The 23,476-nt window shown below is 32.8% G+C and overlaps 1 protein-coding gene across 5 annotated transcripts in view; it reads left to right on the top strand.

Moving 5' to 3' along the window:
• Klhl13 (kelch like family member 13) overlaps window positions 1-23,476 on the top strand; it is a 175,799-nt gene that overhangs the window by 108,480 nt on the left and 43,843 nt on the right. For 4 of the 5 annotated variants that reach the window (XM_042702496.1, XM_042702500.1, XM_042702497.1 and 1 more), the window contains one exon: window positions 21,585-21,726. In XM_042702496.1, the coding sequence (XP_042558430.1) occupies window positions 21,585-21,726 (142 nt within the window). Of the gene's footprint in view, window positions 1-467; window positions 581-21,584; window positions 21,727-23,476 lie in introns of those variants that run through there. The other variant, XM_042702498.1, reaches the window with a different exon arrangement.

The following is a 23,476-nucleotide window of genomic DNA, read 5'->3' on the forward strand; positions in this document are numbered from 1 at the left end:
ATTAATAGGCATAGTATAGTGCTGCAGTATCCCTGTTAAAGAAGAACAATGAAATTGCAAGTTGTAAAAATAAAAAAACAGCTGCTTTTATTAAATAAAAGTGCATTGTGTAGTATGCATGGTGCAGATTTAGTGTGCATTGTGTAGTATGCACGGTGCAGATTTAGTGTGTGTGTACACACACACATATACATACAATGTATGTACACACATACTGCAGTCAATGCTTTCCTAACGAGGTGGCACTATTGTGGAGTTGGAAGGATAGAATCATCGTATTGCTTTAGGGGACAGGAGGATCTAGAGGAACCTTGCAGTCCTATTTTCCAGATTGGAAGCATCGGTTTAAGGGCACTGGCTGAATCATTTTCTTGTTCTCCGCGGCAGCCACTGCTGTGTCAGTACAGTGTGGAATGGAAGTCCTAGTTGGTAGTCTGTTATGGAAACGCTGTTTACTGTTATTGTAGTACCCTGGTGACAACATGCCATTGAAATGGAAAACGAGCTCTCCTGCTATCTGGAAATTCCCTGTTCCTGTGCTTAAAACATCCAGGTCAACTCCACTTTCTCCAGCATACATGTAAGTGAGAGAAAATAGGATATTAACGTGGGATTTCATTCATGAATCTACGGTGTGGTAAAACGGGTGGGGGAAACCCCAAACAACAGCATCTCTGAACCCACAAGATTTAAAATATCCCTCAGATTGCCTATTTAAGGATATTAGTATGCTTACAGTTCACCTTTGTTTTGTTTTCCTAGAGTTTTTGTTTATATTCTCTTACAGTGAGTGCTTGATGCTAATTTACTTACTGATGTGAAGGTATAGGTAAAGGATGCCATAGAGAAACTTTTATTTTAGCATGGACTTACTTTTGGAATTTTTTATGTATAAAACACTTATGATTTATTTTGTTTAATGATTTTAAGTCTGATGATAATTGATGTTAGTGTATTGTAATGGAAATGCCTTTTATACTATTTTTAGTGAGTTTGAAACATTCCGAGTTAACACTTTAATCAGAAAAATGAATCTTTCAATCAAAGCTTTTAGGCTTGTGAGTAAATATTAACGAACTTGACTTTACATCTCTCTTACTTTTATCATTCAAGTTCTAAGTAAAAATTCAAATTTGTGTAGCTAGTATTTTTGTGAGCAGTTATTTATATATGGGATTGAAAAGAATATTCTATAAATGCCTGTGTTTCAAATATATTTTAAGCAAATGTGTGCTGAAATGTGTTGGGAAGTCTTTAGAATTTTTGAAGAAAAATCAAAATTTTTTTTTTAAATTTGTAATGCTCTTAAAACAAAAATCCAGGAAATATAATACAAATGGTCTTTGAAAGTGTTATTTACAATTCTTTTCTTTTGGAAGAAAGCTGGACCTTTAAAAAAACTGTAGTAAAAGAAAAGCTTTTGAGTAAGAAAAATGTTTTTAACTGTGAGCATTTCCTGTAAAATAGTTTACATTAGCAGAGATGTAGAAGGTTCTTCTTAATTTTGTGTTTAGAACTCTGGTTCATTGCCATTTTTAATTTAGTTTTTGTTTTATTGTGGGATCCACATGCACAGTGCTGAGTTGGGTTTTCTGAAAGGCTAGCTTTCAGTGGTTGAGAAAGTGCAGTTATGCTTTCTTTCCAAAAAAGTGATTCCCTGGAAAGCACTTAAAAATGATAATATTTTAGAATCATTTTCGATTATTTTTAATATCCATTTTTATGAACTAGGTTACTGTATCTGTTTAGGTATTAAGGTCTTTTGTTCATGAAGTAAAATAATTTGAGATATGTTTGAAAAATCATCTGTATTTACTTTTCAAAAGCCCTATTTGTAAAAAGCACAAATGAATGGAGGTGACAAGTTCATGGGGTAGTCATGTTATTAGGGATTCAAATTAGTTGACAAAGTTGTGTGAATTGCTGATTTTATGAATCTTAGCTCATGAGAAATGGCCAAAGATTTACCCAAAATCATCATTACCATGAACAACTTTACCATGAACAAAACCTATTGAGATCAGTGGGTTATAGTAAATAATGATTATTAGTACTTAGAGTATTCTTACTCGATTTTGCTGTCCAGACAATCCAAATAACAACTACTATTATAGCTTATTTGCTAGTTTTTACATGGTTAAAATATGCCTATATATTAATAAAATTCATACTAGCCACAGATCAAAATATAATTTGATATATTTATAATGAATCACTTACTTCCTTTTAAATACTCACTTCCTTGACCTAATGATGGAGTGAACTGATTTAGAAGTGAGAATCTAGAAAACAACACAAATCTTTCTTGTGGTGTTGAATGTTGATTGTCAGTAGTACACATAAGTAGAATGGAAAAAATAATGTTTGTAAATCTAAGAATAAGCTGGGCTATTTTGACTGGCAACAGTCTATATTATTTAATTTATAAATATGCTAGTATTTCATGTTTATAAATTGTACAGAGAAAAATGTTAGATGGAGGAAAAAGACTCTTTGGTAGTTCAAATGAGACTTTTCAATAAATTACCTTTTTAGCCTGTTTTATTTAAAATGCAGTTCACTGTTTTACATGGCCAGAAATAAAAATGTCATATTTAGCATATATTCTTACAGGTACTGTCTTATACTCCACAAACCATCTACACACAAAATAACAATTTAGCATAGAATTTCAAAAATGATAAAGACTTGGTTCAATTATTGGGTCAAGTACCATAGTTGTTCTCACAATTGGCTTACACACATATTTATTTAAACTCTTTACTTTGAAATAGAGGAAATTCTGACCCCTGAATAAATTGTGGTCTATTAGAGAACTTTACCTATAAAACATTTAAAACTTTGTAGTAATATCTTGAATATATAATTCTTTTTATTTGGTATAAAATCTTTCTATATGCTTGCATAGCTTAAGTATTGGTTTGTAATATTTTATCAGTATGCATTGTGATTTTTCAAATATAGCTTACATGATTTTTATTGAAGATAAGTACTTTCTCAAAAAATGAAAATTTTAAAATGAAATTTTAAAATGAAAATTTTAAAATGAAATTTTAAAATGAAAATTTTAAAATGATCAGTGCAGTAAAATGCATTGTAGGAACTGTGCAAGTATGGAAAAAGTCTAAAAGCTTCTTATAGTCCTTTCTAAACCCAGTGTAGGTTCAGCTTAATTGTAATTTCTCAATGATGCTATAGACAGAAAGCAGTTAACTTCAGAGCATTTTATTGACTGCAAACAGTAAGCAACAAAGCTGTTTTTTTTTCCATGTGGATTTAAAGTCCAAGTTTGTTTTTTTCTTTTTTCTTAGAGCTTCAATGACAGTCAAAATGTTTCAACACTTCTGTTTGTGACTGGTTTTTCACAAATATTAAGGTTTTTATGCAGTATAGAGAGTAAAATTTTGTTATGATGTGATATGGGAAAAGTAGATTATCTTAAAGACAAAATATTTGAGATAATAATACTTGGGTCCTTAATCAGATTGATGATGATCAAATATATAGTGTTATTTATTAGTCTTTCTTTGGCTTCAGCTTGGAGCTTTTGTAGTGTGGTAGGCCATCTATGTGGATTTCAGAAGGGATTTTCTTAAAAGATAGCAGGTCCTTGGCCTTACTTTTTTCTGTTGATGTTTGAAGGGGAAAGGGGGCAAACAATGAAGAGGAGAAGAGGGGGTAAATGCAGATAAGAATCCAATGTATGTCCTATAAAATTAAGAAGATGGAGGGATGGGATGGGTAGGGGAAGGATGGGTGACAATGTTGAAAGAAGTGACATTGATCAAGATGTATTGTATTCATAAACTGTGTTGTTAAATGGGAGCTAATACTTAAAGATAATAATAAAAATTCTTTTAAAAAAGAAATAAAATTCTTAGTGACTTGTGTTTGTTTCAGTATGTTCAACAGTAGGTTGAAGTTCAACCTTAGCCTGAGGGAGGTTCTCCTAGTTAGTGTAAATTGCATTAGTAAAGCTGGTACTCTTGACAAGTGCAAACCAAATAAATTACACTGTTATTTTTCCTAAATTAATAAAGCTGAAAGGGCAATCACACTTAAGTGTATTTCTGCTGTTTTGGTATTCATTGTTTTAAAATAACAAATGGCTTCTTCAGGCCAATGTTGAGGGTTAATATATCTTTTTTTTTTTTTAATTGTGAGAATACCATACAAAGGAGTTACAATTACATAGTCAAGATAGCGAGTACATTTCTTATCAAGCATTGTTGCCTCCTCTTTGTTTCCCCTTCCCATCCCTTCCTATACTTCCCCCACCTTCTCCCCACCCCCACTCCCCCAAAGTTGTAAAGTCGTTTTTCGATATAACATATCTTTAGAATTAAGGATATGCTGAAATAAACAGGATTAGCATTAGAACTCTGTTTATCTTTTCTTTACAAACAGCAAGTGTTGACAGCAATAGTATGGCAAAAAGAAGGAAATCAACAAGGTGAAAATTAGCAAGTGCAGTGTCACAGTCAATTCTAGAAAGACAGACACTATGGAGTGGTGTTCTTAGAATTTTACCTTTTTCAAGCTATAAAATAATGAATGTTAGTGTACTAGAACTTGTCCTTCATTAGTCCCTGAACTATCTTCTTGTCTATAATTTTTGTAATAGGTCAAATACATTTTATAATAAATGTCAGTAGTTCAATATTTTATATGGGTTGGGAGCTACTATTTCATCAATAAAATTCAGTTCCTAGATTTTTTGAGTAGATTATTCATAATGTATAAATTCCCCCTGTTTGTGGGTAATACAGACATGATAAAAAAAAGCAGACATGATAAAAATATGTATTCTAATTTTTGTCATTTTCATGTCCTGACTGTCAATTAATTAGATAAATTAAAATTTGTGGCTTGTGAAATCATTCCTTCTTAAATTATTAATCTCAACTTAGAATAGAATATGCATTCTGTTGCTTTTCATAATTACCAGATACATAAACTTTGATTTGTGCATCTGCTTAATTTGTTTTTGTTACATAGGAATAATCGAACAAAATTGTCAATAAGCAGCATAGATCCTAAGAGCAATTTTGTGTTAATCTGTAAATTCTGTGACATGATACCTTAGGAGATTTTATTATCTGGGGCTCACAGGAATGCTGGCCTGCTATTTATTGATGGAAAAATTATAGAAGTGACTTTGGAGGTCATTTGGAGAGCATGTACTGCCCCCTCTTAGTGAATGCACAATTTCATTCTGTGACACCTCTTAAAGATTCAGTCCATGTTCTCCATGAACAATATCAATGGCAAAGAGCTCACTACTTTACAAAGGCAGCATCTTCCATACACAGACAAATTTTCTTTCATTGAGTAAAAGCAGTCCATCTTATCTTTTATCTTCTCAACCTAGTTCCATCTGACCGGGATATGCAATAAAAATAATTTCACTTCACTCTCTCAGTTGTCCTTACCTGTAGAGTATTCCCATGTTACTCTTCATATGGGATACTGCATCTGATCCTCTGTATTATGGTCCTACTAGAAGAAGACACAATCTTCTTTAAACAGATGTTCTACATATCTAAAAGAGCATGGGATTAGTTTTAAATCATGGGATTTGCACTGCATTCTTGTGAATTTAGACTTTGTAAACTTCCTTTAAAGAGGTTTCTGATTGGCTTGCTTGTTCCTTATCATCAGCATTTATTCTTTTAGCTACTTCGTTCTCTTAGTCAGTCTGAGGAAACCTGGCAGGTGCAAGTAAAATTAAAATGTTCTATTCAAGCGTATTGTATAATTCTTAGAGACCTCTTAAACCATTTAATGTAACTAAAATACTGCAAAACAAAAAGTGGATGTGTCTATTGGTTTAAGTATCTCAAATATTTTTTCTTGCCAATAATTTATCTAGAATTTAACTAATTAATTATTTTTTTTGCCAGTCCTCAGGCTTGAATTCAGGGCCCTAGCACTGTCCCTCAGCTTCTTTTTGGTCAAGGCTAGCACTCTACAACTTGAGCCACAACGCCACTTCTGGCTTTTTCTGTTTATGTGGTACTGGGGAATCGAACCCAGGGTTTTATGGATGTAGGCAAGCACTCAACCACTAAGCCACATTCCCAGCCCCTTAAATGAGCATTGCATTCAAATACCACTTTCCCAAAGCCAATTAACTGAGAGACAAGAGGCAGAATTGAAAAATCTGTGTACTACATGGAAGGTTCAGAACTACTAAGAATTTCATACATGAAAATGGACATCTAGAACATTTAGATAAGATATCTGTAGATCCAGATTCAGAGGAGAGTGAAGGATAAGAAAAAAAGTAAGAGACAAGCAAATATTTGTACCAATAGCATTATTAAACTTAAAGAGTTAAGAATTATAAGTACTATACATGATATTTTAAAATTAAAATGGCAGCTATAATATGTTGTTTTATTTCTTTGGGTCTATGAGAAAGGAGTGTTATACACATTATTTTCTCAGGAGAATCCATACATAAAGAAGTTCCTAAGTAATTCACTTCTGCAAGAGCTTGGCTCTCAATCATCTTGTAGTTGAAATGTTGTATGTCCAAAACTCACTTATGATTCCTGAGATACTCAAGATGCCAGGTTACTAATACAGTATACTGTAGACTGTCAGTGATTCTCCCTTGTATTGGTGTAGCTAACTGGGAGCTTCAGCTTGCTGACTCTTCCCAGTATCATGAGAAATGACCATATTTCAGAAAGGTCAAATTGAGAATCCAAAATATGTTGCTTACTAAATATGGACCATAAAGTTTAAAAAGTTGTAAAGCAAACTATCATACATTGGGGATCACCCATACACTAAGTTTATGATATTCAGCAGTTGCTATTATATTCAAGGCACAATTCTTCTGGGTACCAGGAATAGAGTCTTTGTAGTCATTCAAAATGACTAATCTTTTTATTTTAATATTTTTATTATCTTAAGGTTGTTGTGCAAAGGAGTTGCCATTCAACAAAGCAGTTTATGAATACTATGCATCTAGATCAATGTCACCCTTTCATCATTCTCACCGATCCATCTCCTACCCACTCAGTCCCTCACCTTTCTTAAATTTTGTAGGACATATGTTGAATTTGTTATTGCATTCTCTCCCTTTCTTGTCTGTATTTGAAAATGGCTATTCCTTATTTTCCATACTATCTTTATCCATAAGCAAATTGCTTAATGTACATTATTGCTGTGTAGATTCTGAACCAAGACTAACAGGTTATATAAACTTACTGTACTTTCAGTATTGATAATAGATTTAAAGATAACGAGAATATTATAGATGAAAAATGTATCTAAGCTAAACAAAGAGAAATGAATTGGAGATAGTTACTAGATTTTAAACTGCATATTTCACTTTGAATAAAATTTATGCTTTAGCATACTAGAATCCTTTTAGATAAGAAGAATGGAATGCACCCTTTATATTAAAGAAGAAATAATTCATTATTTAGTAGATGCTCTCTGTCACATAAGCATACATATATCACTTTCTAAGCAACAATAATATGATCCTAGAATATAAGACGGAATATTGTTTAAAGTAAAATCGTATTGTTTTCAATTATACTGAAATACTTTTACTGATATGACTTGCGATGATGAAAGCATCTATTGCTTTTATTGGTTTTTATTCAAATTTATGATATAAAGGGCAAGACTATGCCCAATTTGTTTCAGAGTACTTCTTTTTTCATTTTTTTATTGTGAAAATATTGTACAGAGGGGTTACAATTACATGGACAAGATAACGAGTACATTTCTTATCCAGCATTGTAGCCTCCTCCTTTGTTTCCCCTTCCCATCCCTGCTCATCTTCCCCTACTCCCCCAACCCTCCTCCCCCCACCCCCCCACCAAAGTTGTAAAGTTCATTTTCAACATACAACTTGTACGTCTCATTGTTGCAATGGGTCCACCTGTATCCCTATTTAAATGATTTGTTTTTCCCCTTCCCCTCAACAAATTGTAACAACATCAAATACAGTGAAAGCAGGGGCTAAACCATGGGGTAGGTACATACAAAGCAACAAAGAAATAATCTTATAAATGTGTTAGAAACAATCGCATGAAAGAAAAAAAAACATTTGAATAAATATCCTAGGATTCATTTCCCTAACATCAACTTATCTGACCTTTTCTGATTGACTCAGACCTATATTAGTTATTGCAAATAAGGGAAACCATGGGACTTATGTTTCTTTGGGCCTGCTTACTTCACTTAATATAATTTTTTTCCAAGTCTTTCCATTTCCTAACAAATGGGGCAATGTCATTCTTTCTGATGGAGGCATAAAATTCCATTGTGTATATATACCACATTTTCTTTTTTTCTTGATCATCATCACCGCCAGCAACATAGTCCCTAAAATGCTGAGGCTCAGAGAATCAGAGTACTTCTTATAATATGGTTTGATGGAGAAGGGAAATAACATTTATTAGAAAAATAAAACAGCCTAAAACTTTGATTTATCACATATATCACTTTAAATTTCATGAGCCAATTTAAAAAGGTCCTCGTGTAGCATAGGCAAATATAATCTACTGAGTACTGATATAAAAGTATAAGCAAACTCTGAAATGTGTCTTCTCTTTTTTATTTACATTTACATAAACATTGGTTCAGAGAAGTTCATTTGCTTGTTCCATATATTATATACCAGTGAAAAATGAAGCCAGAATCCAAAGTCTTCATCATCTGATTTCAAAGCTCTTCATTTTTTTGGTGCCAGTACTGGGACTTAAATTCAGGGCCTGAGCACTGTCCCTTAGATTTTCTTCCGGGCTGATGCTCTACTACTTGAGCCACACCTCTACTTTTTGCTGGGTAATTGGAGATAAGAGTTTTATGACCTTTCCTACTTGGGTTGGCTTCATACTTCAGTCCTCAGATCTTAGCCTCTTGAGTAGTTGGGATTACAGGCATGAACCACCAGCTTTCGGCTCTTCATTTTATAATGCCCTTTCATTTATATAGATCTTTGTTAATTCTTATTTCATATTGTTTTGTATGGTTTATTTTATTTTATTTTGTGGTGATGGATATTGAACCCAGGACTTTGCTGGGGCTAAGCAAGCTGTGCACTACTAGCTGTCCCTGCCCAACCTAGACTTTTGCTGCTTTTATGCCAACTATCAATTGGGTTATATTTTACTAGGATTAATAATAAGGGAATATGATTGTAAACTGCCAAGTGTGAAGTTATAGGAAAATACCAGGATAATTTTATTTGCTGAAATAATATTGGGATTAACTTCATTATTTCTTGGTATTTTTGTAGTTTCTTGAAGCATTATTCAATCATTCTCCTACATGGTATCTAACTTCCATTGACCATGGTTGTAACTGGTGTGTTGTTTTTAGCATGTTCCACAGATACTACCTGAGTATGTTCAATATGCTCTTGACACAATTATCCCATTGCTTAACCATGTTCAAGCACTTAATAGGGGAAAAAACCTCTCCATTTATTAGGTTTCTATTGTGACCATAGCAAATTACTGCAAACTAATGGTCTGAAACATCATATATGTAACGTGATGTGGCAGTCTTTTGAAGTCAGAAATTTGTTACTGGTCTCACTTAGCAAGCTAAAAATCAGAAGAGGTCAAAAGCTATGTACATATGACCATATAATCTGATGCTAAGTGACATAAACCTCAAGATAGGGACACAAAAGATTTTATCTTTCTTGTTGTTCTTTTAATGTACTTATAATATACTATGTGATTTTTTTTTGTCTCTTTGCATGTTCTTATCCCATGGCACAACCCCTGTTGTCACTGTATTTGATTCTGGCTGTCCTGCATCTTGTATATACATTTTTCTAATTTGGGGAGGGGAAGGGAAATAACAAAATGCTGAAGTAAGGATACATGTTGACCCATTGTAACAATGAGATGTACAAGACACTATGTTGAAAATGAACTTTACAACTTTGGGGGGATAAGTTGGGGAAGTGGGGGGGTAAGGGATGGTAAGGGAAAAACAAAGGAGAGGGTAAAAATGCTCAATTGGAAATGGACTCATTACCTTTACTCATGTAACTGTAACCCCTCTGTACAGTATCTTTACAATAAAAATATATTTAAAAATCAGAGTATCATCAGGGCTGAGGTTCTAGGTGAAAATCTAAGTTCTACTCATTTTCATCATTGACTACAAATGCTTCTCTCTTACTGGCTATAAGCAGAAGGACAATCTCCACGTCTAAGGGCTACCTGCATTTCTTGACTTTTGCTCCCTTTTTTCTTCAATGGAGGCAGGTTGAATCACTTACACATTGCTCTCTGACCTACTTTTCCAATTTTAAAGACCAGTGTGGATAAGTTGGGCCATTTGGGCAATACAAGACTGTATATATATCAACGTCTTCAAGATCTTTAACGTCACTCACGTTTGCAAAGTCCTTTTTGTCCTCCATATAACTACTTGTGATAACTTGCTTGGCTTAGGTGGTGATATCTTTGGGAGGTCATGGTTTTAGCACGCTCTGTATGAACACAACCTTTCTAGATTTGTACCAGCATTGTAAGAAATTGTTCCAATTGACCCAAGCATTTCTACTAATTTTACAAATTTTCTTGCATGAGGTAGCTTCAAACTGTGCTTTTCAGATCTCAGCCTCCTGAATAGCTGGGATTATAGGTATGAACCACTGGCACTTTGATGAAAAGAGTTTTACCACAAACAATTTATCAGTGGCCAAAATACCATATAGTCATGGCACATCAAGGAAGCTGTGCTAAATTTATAGTTAGTAAACTTGTACTTAAATGATAATGTGTTTTATGTGTATAGTTTAATAAGAGAAATGAATGGCTAGGAGAAGAAGAAACTGCTAGGGTTTAATGTAAATAAATGTAAATTATTGCTCAAATTATCCTTATGTTATAAACTTCAAGGTAATTACAGAAGTTTAGCAGGTTTTATGTTTAAAATAAATGACTTAAAATAAATGACTTTATTTACATTCAAAATATTTAAATAAAATGGATTTTCCAAATGACTTGGGTTGTAGTAAAAAAAAAGCATGGTTTTGAATATGTAAAGACAATATAAAAAAGCAAAACAATTGTGTGTGGAATATCAATTTGAATTTTTGTCTATCCTCTAATCATTTAAGATATATTTATTATGAGTAATCTGGTTGATTGTACAATTATTCAAAGAGGACTAGTTCAGAAGCCTTGAATCTTACAGTATAGGATTTAGTTTTTGTTTAACAAGCAATGAGTCACTGAAAGCTTCTGAGCAAGGGAGTGATTTTTCTGAGCTATAAATATTATCACAGTATGAAAAATGCTAGACACATGGATATGATACTTAGAAACATAACTAAACCCAATAATTGGCAATACAGTGTAGAACTGTGCTAGATGCAGTGATAGTAGAGAGAAGGTATAGAATAGGAACATGCTGAAGCCAAGCACAGGCAGCCCACACTTGTAATTCTAGCTACTCGGGAGGCTTAGATATGAGGATCCTGGTTTGAAGCTAGTCTGGACAGGAAAGTCCATGAGACTTGTATTTTCAATTAACCACCAAAAAGCCAGAAGTGGAGCTGTGGCTCAAGTGATAGAGAGCTAGCTTTGAGCATAAATGCTCAGGGGCAGTTCAAGCCTCCAGACTGGTGCATGCGTGAATGAGCAGACACACACACACACACACACACACACACACACACACACACACACACACATGCTAGAGAGATTCACTAGTACTTAAAATTTGATTAAACTGAGGAGATGTGGAAGAATCAGTGGTCAAGGATGACTGAAATGTTATGATGAGAGCAATTGTCTTTTAGAATCTAAAACATTCTATCTATGGCTGTGTTGAATGTGTGTCATCAGCATTCTCATTCATTTGAGATTGCTGAAATTTCTTCTGCCTCACCAAGCTTCCAGAAATAATCATTAAGAGATTTGTAGAGTATCCTAAGCATAAGAAAAGAATGGATTTTGAAGGCTTTAAACTGGTGATTACTTTAAGAAGTAGCTCATGAAGATTTGGCGGGAGTACTAGACTTTAGAGGAATAATTTCCATCTCAGTGGGCAAACTTAATACCTTGACTCCCTGTTACTCCTGCCTACTTGATGACTCTTCTGAGTGTGCATCTCGCCTGCACTGTGGGAATTCCAGATTGTAATTTGGATGTGAAACACTGGTTTAAAAATCTGTATAGAAGCTAGTGCTGGTGGCTCATGCCTGTAATCTTAGCTACTCAGGAATCTGAGATCTGAGGATCACGATTTGAAGCCAGCCTGGGCAAGAAAGTCCTTGTGACACTTATCTCCAATTAACCACCAGAAAATCAGAAGTGGGGCTGTGGCTCAAAGTGGTAGATTGCTACCCTTGAGCAAATGGCTCAGAGACAGGGCCCAAGCCCTGAGTTTAAACCCCACGACCACTACCACCAACAAAAAAATCTCTATAGAAGGAAGGAAAGTAATGTTCTTTACATTAATTTACATTTATAATTGAAGGTAGTATTTTATTGCTACCTCACAATTCAGAGGTCACTTTTTCAAAACACATACACATACAATTGTAAATTATTCCAATTGTCTTCCATTTGAAATTTCTAGTGCTAGGGATGTACTTGAATGGTGGAATATTTCCCTCACATGTAAGAGGCAGGGATTGGATACCCAGCACTACAATCAATCAACAAGTTATCAATCAATCAGACTCCTTCCTTAGAGTAACTATACCATGGACTAATAGAAATGCTTCCTAGAGCAATTTTATTATTTTATTTAATTATGTGAAATTATCTTATTGTATAAAATGGAACATTGTACTGGATCTTAGCTGAAATAGTCATGCAAGAATATAATAAGATGGTTAATCTTGATGGCATTTAAGGAGAAAGTTCAAGAAACAATTTCTGAGGTCAATAATTATATTTATACTTATGAAGTATGATATTTGAATGTATAGAATAGTAGAGCAATAGATAGTTAAATTATAATAAGTATTATTTTAAATTTTCTAACAACTTGAAGCAAATAATGAATATGTTTTTGTATGAGGTACACAGTAAGGAGGGAGCATATGAGTTCTTATAATACAGTTTTGTGGGTAAAAATCACTTCATGGTAAGGCAAATAACAAAAAAGGGAAAATAATTTTAATATAAAAATAATATTTAAATTCGATATCTTGCCTCCATTACCTCCATGTATGAGATGAGCTTTGGGAATTCAAAACTCACTACTTTGAGATATTATTTTATCTACCCCTGGACTGAAAACATGATCACATTAAAACATATTAATAACTTGATACTAAAATATTCCTACATTCATTAAAATAGAGATGCCTTTGGGTTATTGTGAAATTAAGAGAGATTTTTTATGGATTTTGAATTTATATAGACAGTGGAACTCTTTGAGTTGTCAATTATATACTTTTAAACACAGAATAAAATAATTATTACATATAATTATTATTTTTACTTTGTTCATATTTTCTTTTAAAAAGAGAAATAAACATTCCACTCAGACTGGCCATGAATTACTAACTTTGTGATTAATGATTCTCCTGTTCCCAAATGACTTTGTCTCAGTGATTTCCAATTGATTTCAAGTTTATGGAATTTGTCTTTAAAATAAACTTTAAAATTGAATAACTTGGATGCTTTGCATATTTAATAAACTGAAATTTTAGTCAAGTAAAACCCAATATTTAAATTACACTGTAGCACAATGGTCACATTTCAGAGTTGGGGAGTTACAGATCATAGGAGTAAAATGACACCTTGATCGAAAGAAATTTGGCTTGGTACTGATGAAGGGATTTGAGTGTCCATAGCAGTTTCTTCATTCTGTAATTGGAGAAGGAGGCAGGCTCACTGCTCCAGATACAGTGAGACTTTTGAATGGGCAAGCCTTGTCCTATCTGCAGAGTGGGACTTGCTGCTAGAAGGTTTTTGTGCTACTAGAGCATACTATTCTCCATAACCCACTACTACATAGTCCATCTTCCTACCACCGTGTCCACTTGTGTACTCTCTCAAGTTAGATGGCTTCTTAAAGGCAAGGGAAGCTTTGACTGAACTGTTTTATGTAGCAGGTGTAGAACAAATGTTAAATAGTTCAATAATTTTCTTAGTGTTTTATTTCTACTTCAGGAAGTAGAATAGGTTCTTATCTGTCTTCCATCCATCCATCCACCCATCCCTCCATTCACTTATTTACCCATCTTCCCATCTATCTATTTTGCTGTTACTAGAATATTATGAGAAATATGAACAATGAAAAACAATATAATACATAAGCCAAGATTCTTAAGTAGAAGAGTTTTTTGGTCAAGATACATGAGACTTAAAGTTTAAGGACAAGATTTGTCAGTGCAAATGGTTTTTTGGTTTGGATAATTAACTTTCTTCTTGTTACGTGTATCAAATGAAGTATCTTTGGTCATTCCATTTGTCTAGCCTGATTCCTTTATCTGGTCATAGTGCTACTTCTGTGATTGTGATAGTTGGCAGTGGGATTCAGAATCTGTTCTTTTAAATGTTGATATCAGTAATGTAAAATTTTCCCCAAATCAATCAATCAATCAATCAATCAATCAATCAATCTATCTATCTATCTATCTATCTATCTATCTATCTATCTATCTATCTATCTATCTATCTATCTATCTATCTATCTATCTATCTATGTATCTATCTATGTATCTATCTATGTATCTATCTATGTATCTATGTATCTATCTATCTATGTATCTATCTATCTATCTATCTATCTATCTATCTATCTATCTATCTATCTATCTATCTATCTATCTATCCATCCTTACTCTGTATGTGTTGGGAATAATTTAACACTAGCATTGCTTTAATGGAAACAGAATGGTAAAAATGGGTACTTTTATTTATTTTTATCATATATATTAATTTTTGAGACAGGGCTTTGGTATGTTGTCAAGGGTGGTCTTGAATTCCTCAAAGGAAGAAACTCAAAGGAGTCTCCTGCCTTAGTTTCCTGAGTAGTTAGGATTACATATATGTTCTACTATGCCTAAAATATATTTTATACTTTAAAATGGCACATCATAATTGTACATATTTATGGGATATAGTGTTGTATGTTAGTACATGTGTATATTTGTAATGATTAGATTAGGGTAATAGACATACCTGTCATCTCAGAAATTTATCATTTCTTATGGTTGGGAACATTCAATCTACTCTATTAGCTGTTTTTAAATCCTCATTTAATTCTTGTCCACCACAGTTTTCCTACTATTTTTCCTGCTGTTGTATAGAATGTTGGAAGTTATCCCTCCTATATACGGTTAATGTATCTGTTCACCATCCTCTTACAATTCCTTCTCTTCCAAACTCAAAGCAGATAATTTTACATTAAATTAATTAAACCAGGAAATTTATTGCATCTAACAGAATTCATTTCTACTGTCCTCCTTGTATTGTCTTCTGTTTAAAATTTTTAGCCTTCATGTAATGGGAACAGTGTGGGCTCTGGGTTTAAACCTGGGCTCAAATTATAATTATTAGACTCACAGCAAGTCCTCAAATCTCTGGGTTTTACCTCATTGTCTTTAAAATGGGATTGTCAGGAAGATTAAATAGCATACTACGTGACTGGCACAGTGCCAGGTACGCAGCAGATGCTGTGTAAGAGATCTTATTCCTATGTTAAAGTAGACATCAGCTATTTATTAATGTTTCTATTTTAAATATGACATGTACTTACTAGATGCATATATATATATGTATATATATATATATATATATATATATATACACATACACAATAGCTTTCTACTTTGGAAAATTATTTTACAGTATAATCCTACCATCTTGAAATTTTTTCTTTTATGGACTCTGGTATTGTCACAACAGAAAAGAAAGCTCTGGAAAAATAGCAGCTATTTTGTAAATACTATTCTAAGGTTTCCATTAGCACTATCATTTCATACAAACAATAACTTATATTTATGTAATTTGAGATACAGATGACTTATCAAAGCACTGTTATTCCTGATTCTTTTCAGGTAAACACTTCATTAAGAAGATTTGTTACTTTTTAAGTTTCTAAAACAGATTAATGTATGCTTTATTAAGAGAGGTTACTGTGTTTTTTGTAATTTTCTCATACAATTATGCTGTAAATAACATACTAGATGGGGGACAAATCTTTTAATACTTGTGAGTTTTAAGTTTTTTTTGTTTTCTGCCTTTTTAAGTTTTTCAATGAAAATATTCAGAAATACAAATGGTAGTTTCAGGAGTTGGAAATTTTGTTTCTGATTTTTATTTAAAACACCATTCCTCATTTTTCATAATAGAAGTTGTGTGTGTGTGTAAATTTATATGATTTTATATTCAATTTTGGTTGGAGGGTTAGAAGGGGAGACTAGGAAAGCTATTAATATCTTCAGAATTCAGTGCAGATATGCATACTTTGAATCTATGTGAAAACTAATGGGAAATGGCTTGTATCATCTTAAGTTGCTAAATTCATTACTCAAGGGTGGGAGGAAATACCTTGACAGATTTAGCACTCAAATTCAAATGAGTATGAGAGCAAGTGGCAACATTTCTCCTCCACCTGCCATGCAACTTTATCACAAGCAATGTTTCATTTAGCAAATGCTGTTGCCAGAAGACACTTCTCTGTTTCACAGCGGAAAAATATGGCAGGGGAGTATTTTGAAGAAAACATTTTGTTTGATTTTCTTTTAAAATTGTGAGTGTGAGAAATATGTATTTTATTTTTTTGGGAAATGGGTGGTGGAAAGCGCGAGTCAGTACCTTGTCATGTTGTCTAAGAATTCATGGCTTCTTGTTTTTGTTTTGTGCTTATTGCTGTTTTGGCAGCAAGTTTTGGTTATGATTACATTGTTAACCTAGAACTTGAAAATATTCATATAGTACTTTAAACACTAATGCAAAAGACTCCTTTAACTGAGAGACTGCATTATTACTTTTCATTGTTACATTTAATGGATCTAAAAGCAAAGGAAGCATTATAAAACTAGTTAGTAACTAAAAAAAGGACAGAAGTGTTCTTCATCCACTTTAGAATTTTACTTATGGCCTGACTCATTTTTTTCCTATCACAAATTCCAAAGAGTACAGGAAAATACAAGGAGCAGTCATTTGTTCATAGATCTAGCAGTGTTATCCTTTTCATTTGGTATGGGCAAGAAAAAACATGCCAGTTTAATAATTGGCACAAATAACCTGTCTACCAAGAAAAGTCGAAGTGTTTCATTGTACTTCTATGATAATGATTTCAAACAGCATGAAGATGTTCCCTTCTCTTTGACAATGACACCTGTCTTTCTTAGTGTTGTAATATGAATTGGAAAGGGAATGCATTTTTGATAATTTACTAAGGTGAGTCCTCATTTTTTAAAAAACACAAAAGTACTTATTTCAGTGGATTTGGTCTCTTTTTGGTGTGGAGATGGAGTATTGGAAATTTTTTTATGGCTTTGTGCTCTAGTGATACAATTAAGCCATATTCTTTCTTTCCTCAACGTAGCATGCCGACAAACATTTTTATATAATAAGTTATAAGAATATATTGTTATTTATATAACCTCTACCAAATTAAACTTCAATATAACTGTTATTTGAAAAAATATTTGAATCAGGCTAATAATGCACATTTTCTCTAGCCCACCTTCCAAGATAAACATGTACTACACAATACTTCCTTATCGTGATAGTTGCTGTAAAAAGAAAAAATCCATTTAGTGGTTTGTAATATTTCTCTTCAAATATCCATTTAGATGAACAGTTCCATATAGAGCATAGGACTTAGTGTTTTTCTGCACTTTCATTTTTTGAGAGTATGATTTCTTAATCTCTTTGATAATTTTACAGATTTAAAGATAGAATTTTTGTTTAAATTTGCACATTGTGGAATATTGACGAAGTTGAACATTTAATATTTTTTAAGTACTAACACTTGTACTTCCATCTTTGTGAATTGCATATTTATATCATTTACATATGTTTCTCTTAGAAGTAATTGTTAAAATATGGAAAATTAGAGGCAAGATTACAATGTTGGCATCACTATATTAACATATGACAATTGCTTGGACTTCTCTCCCTTCTTTTCCTTCACACAACAGTGCAGAGAAATGGCAGTCTGTGTTATGTTAAGCTTGGCCACATTTGCTATGCTTTCAGTGAAATGATTCGGCAATGCCTCTATCTCTAAACTAATGCTCTTCAAAAAAAAAGTAATTGTTTCCTTTGAGCAAATACAGTTGACTGATTCATGCACACTTTGTGAAAGATTGCTTTTGTGCTCTGTGGTTGGTCATTGTGTTGAAAATGAAATGTGTTCAATGTGCAGGGTTGCTTGGCAGCAGTATATAGACTACAATGTTGTAGAAGAAAGAAAGAAAGATTTAATTTTTTGAAAGAAAATTGATGAATACAGTCTCTCCTCTGAGTACTTTTGTAGTGTTGGTGAAACGGGACCCTTTGGATAGAATTCACTAGCTTGTAACAGTATCTAAAAGTGAATGCAGATGACAATTATTTTAGCTAAATTAAGAAAACCATTTCTCTTTTTGCACATAATTATCTTATGAAGTTTAAAGCTACTATCCACTTATATGTTTGTGAACTGTTCATTTTTCAAATTGTTAGGTATGCGGAGAGAAGATATATTCTATTAGGTAGCCTTGGAAGAAATATTGGTAATAAATGCTTCTGTTGTATTTTAATATTGTTAACATTACTTAATGGAGTCAGCTAGAGGACTTGAAAATTATTTGAAACACAAAATTGCTTGAGACACATTTCATGAGGATGTCAATCCCCCTGTATCAGAATTTCCTAACCTAAGCACTCTTAACATGTTTGCCAGAGAACAGCTTTGACATACAGAACTGTCCTTTGTATTGTAGGATGTTTAGCAGCATCCCAAGAGATGACAGTAATTGCATGACCCTCCCTTTGTTGCTACAACGAAAAATATCTGCAGACATTGCCAAACGTGTTTTGGGGGAGGTGGTGACAGCAAAATGCCTTTCACTCCCCCCATCAATTGAGAACCATTGGCATTCATAATGCTCAACTACATAACTTAAGAAAAATACATTAATTTTTTTTTTGTTCTTGGACTAACTCAGATCATTAGTCCTTTAAGCAGAGTCCAAAATAATTGTGGCCTAGGGTTTACAGAGAGGTGTCACCTCCTATCAATGTTGAAGAATGATGCCCTTCACATCCAGTTAGTAAACTTAATGAAAAGGAGGTAGAAAGGGAATGTCGAGTCCTCTAAGAAGATTGGCATAGCATGTACTCTTAGTGACACTGAAACAATAAAGAGTGTTTTGAATATTGACAAATCAAGAGATACTGATAAAAAGTCATGAAGATGATGACTTTAGTGAAGGCTTCTTCAGAATTTGAAGTAATTAATTAGAAAGCCAACCATATCATACTTCCAAGAAAGGGCTGCATTTTCATATTTTGCTTCTCAATTTTAAGTAAAAGAGACATATATCATAAGTAAACAAGTTGTTATCTTTAGCTTATTCAGAAAAAGCGATTTCCAGAATATGTCATAGGGCAATGCAGTATTAGCTTTAATCTTTTCTCTTTCATGTCTGCAGTTTTATAAAAATGATAATTGATGGTCATTTAAACACTGAATGATAAAGAAATGTCTTTGGAATGATCCACAAGAAATGAGATCTGTATTCATTTAGAGGACATATACTAAGCTTCTCTTGTCAGGCTCTGTGAAGGGAATATAGAAACTAATAAAATGGCCTACTTGAATGTCCTATTAAAATTACTACGGATGAATAGAAATGTTCTGGTTGGGGATACCAGTATCCATTAATATGTTCTTGAATTTTCAAATTGATTTTGTAGTTTTAAATGTCCATAAAATGATTGAAAAGTATATTTGAGTATTGCATATTATGCATATTATATGTAACTTAATTCTTTTGAAATCTATTTCTAAATCTTTTTCTGAAGCTCTAGTGGAAGGCTATATTCATTTTCTTTAATGCTTGTTAAAATCCTATTTAAAATTTTCTTTATTAAATATCCATGACAGATGAATAAAACATGGTTATATATTATTCATTCATTTTTAGTTAGATTGTAGTTTTAGTATCATTAAGAAGAACTGATGTCACCCTTAAGGCCAGAGTTTTTGCTAATTATTGCAAGATTTAAAACCATTTGGTTGGTGTCTGAATTCACAAAACAGACTTTATTGTATATCTTAAAACTCTAATTCTTGTCAAAAGTGATCAACTCAGGTTATAGATATAGGAAAATAGGTGGATTCTTTATAATATTTGATAGTCCAGTTAGACAAGCAAATTAAGTCAACATTAAGGAAATTACAGATAAATAGGGGAAATGGAAAACACTTAAATTCATTATCTTTATTTTAGTTTATTTTTTATGGTGAAAATACTGTTCAGAGGGGTTACAATTACATGGGCAAGGTAATGAGTACATTTCTTATCAAGCATTGTTGCTTTCTTTTAAATTAATGATTAGCAATTTCTATCACGAATATACACACTAATTTGGAACTGTAGCCTCCTTGCTTTTAGGCAATTGATTCAGAAAGAATTGTAACCATGTGTACCTCTTCTAAAGAATAATAAGAGGTCATTCCCTAATGGTGAATTTTCAGTTTAATATAACAAGAAGCCTTTTACTATCACATACTTCGTCCTATTACCTGGACAACTAAGTGTCCTATTGACTTCAGATTCTCCAATACTTTTTATGACCCTTGAAAAATTAGTTATACACATATGGGGAATATCTTGTATTTATTTTATTCATTTGTATGAAAAGTCAGAGATGCTATTGGCTATAGCTATTTAGTTTAAAAATATTAAATTATTTCATGTATAAAATTTCACTCAGCCTGAATTGATTAAATGATCAGAAATGGAAGTAATTTATTAATATATTAGTGTTGACCTTTGACTTTTGTTAATGGAGACCCTGAGTTTGAAATAAGATTAGACCTTGATTTAAATCCTAATCCAACCATTTTAAGAACATTATGACCCTAGATAGATTACTTTAACGCTGCTTTCACTTGTTAGCTATACCCTGAATAAACAGATGATAATAAAATAGGACCTACTGAATGGGATTTTTTAAGGATTAAATGAGGTCATATGTATAAAATTATTGGAAAGTACCTGATACATATCAACTACTCAATAAATGAAAACTATTAGTTTCATCTTTAAAATTAGATATTACAAATTTAACTAAATAATGCCATTTGATGGCATTTCTTTCTTAGAGAAATAACAAAAGTGATGCTAGTATCTTTTGTGACTGTCATTTAATGCCATCTTTTAAATCATCTCCCAGTTCTTGTGTATATTTTCAATCCTGAAAAATATCTTATGTTTATATTTCTTCTATGATTCAGAGTGATTGATACAAGCCTGGAATGCAGTGAAACAAAACAAACTACATCATAATCTATAATCTGATGATTGGCAGTAGTGACTGATTATGTTTAAAAATAATTTCATGATTGTGAGTTATTCATGTTTTGATTTGCTTTTCTTTCTGATTTTACAAAAATTTCAGATCTCTTGTGGAAGAGGAAGACCAACACATGAAACTGTCCCTTGGAAACAGCGAAATGGGCCTATCTTCCCATTTGCAGTCTTCCAAGGCAGGAAGCACTCGCATCTTTACCAGCAATACTCACAGTTCTGTGGTGTTACAGGTAATCCAAACTTTGCCTTTGGAAGTATTTGCAAAGCTTATAAAACCTACCAGAATTTTTGTGGTTCAGGACATACATAGAAGGAGAAGTTGTAGGTGTATATGGACAAGGCCAGGATAGAAGTGGTGTGGTAAATTTCTGCATTTTGGTAGTCAGATATTGCTATGAACATAAAAATTCTCTAAAAAATAGAGGTATCCACCAAGGAGAAATCTTGATATAGAAGTGTATGCCTTCCTTAAATTAATAAAAATTCTAGAGTTTATTCATTGTTTTGGTTTGTGAAGAGAGTGTTGCTACATGCCACTTTTTAAAAGAATATCTTAGCTGTCAACATTGATTCTCCATTACACGGCAGCCAAAACAAATATCACAGAATCCATACACTAAATTTTCTAGTTTTTCATTGATGTTGTTTTACAATTGTCTTTGTTATAGTATTAAAGATCATATTTATTTGGTGGCTTAACTCACATTGGTAATAGTTGGTATTAGAGTACAGAATGAGCTACTGGATGCAAACCTCTGATGTAAGAAGTAGCAAATAACATGAATGGAGGGAATATAAAGACAAATGAACATAGAATACAGCTTTGTGAAGCTATTCATGTGTATATTAATTCTTCAAATACTTTTGACTTTGTTAACATTCACTGTCCTCTCTCTATAGTGCTAATGAATTAGAGAAATATACTGGGTGTCCACAAATGTCTTCAAGATACAGTTAAAGTATATCAAACTTTTCTGCTTAGTGTAAAATAAGAATGCATATTTCTGAATATATCTTTAAATGAAATCTCCCAAGGTGGTTTTCATGTGTATATCTGGTCAAAAGCCATTATAATGAGGTAGCATACAATATATAGTAAATGCAGGAGAAAGGCAGCACTTGCCATGTGGCATCAGTATTTAATATAATTTTTCTGTGCTTCATTTCCCATAATTCTAAAATGTGAGTCTAGGTTAGGACAGATTTATAGTCCCCTTCAGTTCTGATCTGTGACTCTAATGAAATCCCATTTTTTGCCAATAACCCAATTTCTAATGAGAGTTAGTCTATAAGGTTCATTGTCTCATGGATATCATTATAGAAATGTGAGAATTAGAGGTTGGAGATGTAGCTCAGTGGTAGGGTAATTACTTAGAAGTATGACTGTCAGGTAGGCGAGGTTTTCTAACCTTTGGTATCTTAATGCTGCAGAAATGGTGTAATTGTTCATTTATCAAAGCTATGGGAGGAAAGAATAAGGGTCAAACAGAAAAATAGGAGAGGTAGAAGTGTTTTGGTGTGTTTATATGCTTTTGTACGTTAATAATGGAAAAAATAAAGAGATAGCCTTACTCTTTCTATTATAGATATGTCCTATTTATGCCTGTACTGTAATCATATTTCAAACAGATTAATGTAGCCCTAATAATTTTGAGAATTTAAATCCAAACAATGACAGCTATTATAGTACAGAAACAGACACTCACAGCAGCAATTCTCCAATTTTAATACATGCCAGAATCAAAAGGACAGCTGAACCCCAATACAGTAGTTCCTGGTAGAGCCCAGGGACTTGCATTTCTAATAAGTTTTCAGATACTTTAAATGGGTGAATAGTATATATATGAATTATATCTCAACAAAGCTGTTTGTAATCAAAGTAATAGGGAAGTTTGTATTATATAACCCTATTTGTAAAAAATATGCATTAGACATATATACCTATGCATATGAATGTATGACCATAAGCCATGTTACTTT

Source organism: Dipodomys spectabilis, unplaced genomic scaffold (assembly GCF_019054845.1).
Source record: "Dipodomys spectabilis isolate Male_0828 unplaced genomic scaffold, ASM1905484v1 ptg000325l, whole genome shotgun sequence".
In the NCBI taxonomy this organism is placed as follows: Eukaryota; Metazoa; Chordata; class Mammalia; order Rodentia; family Heteromyidae; genus Dipodomys; species Dipodomys spectabilis.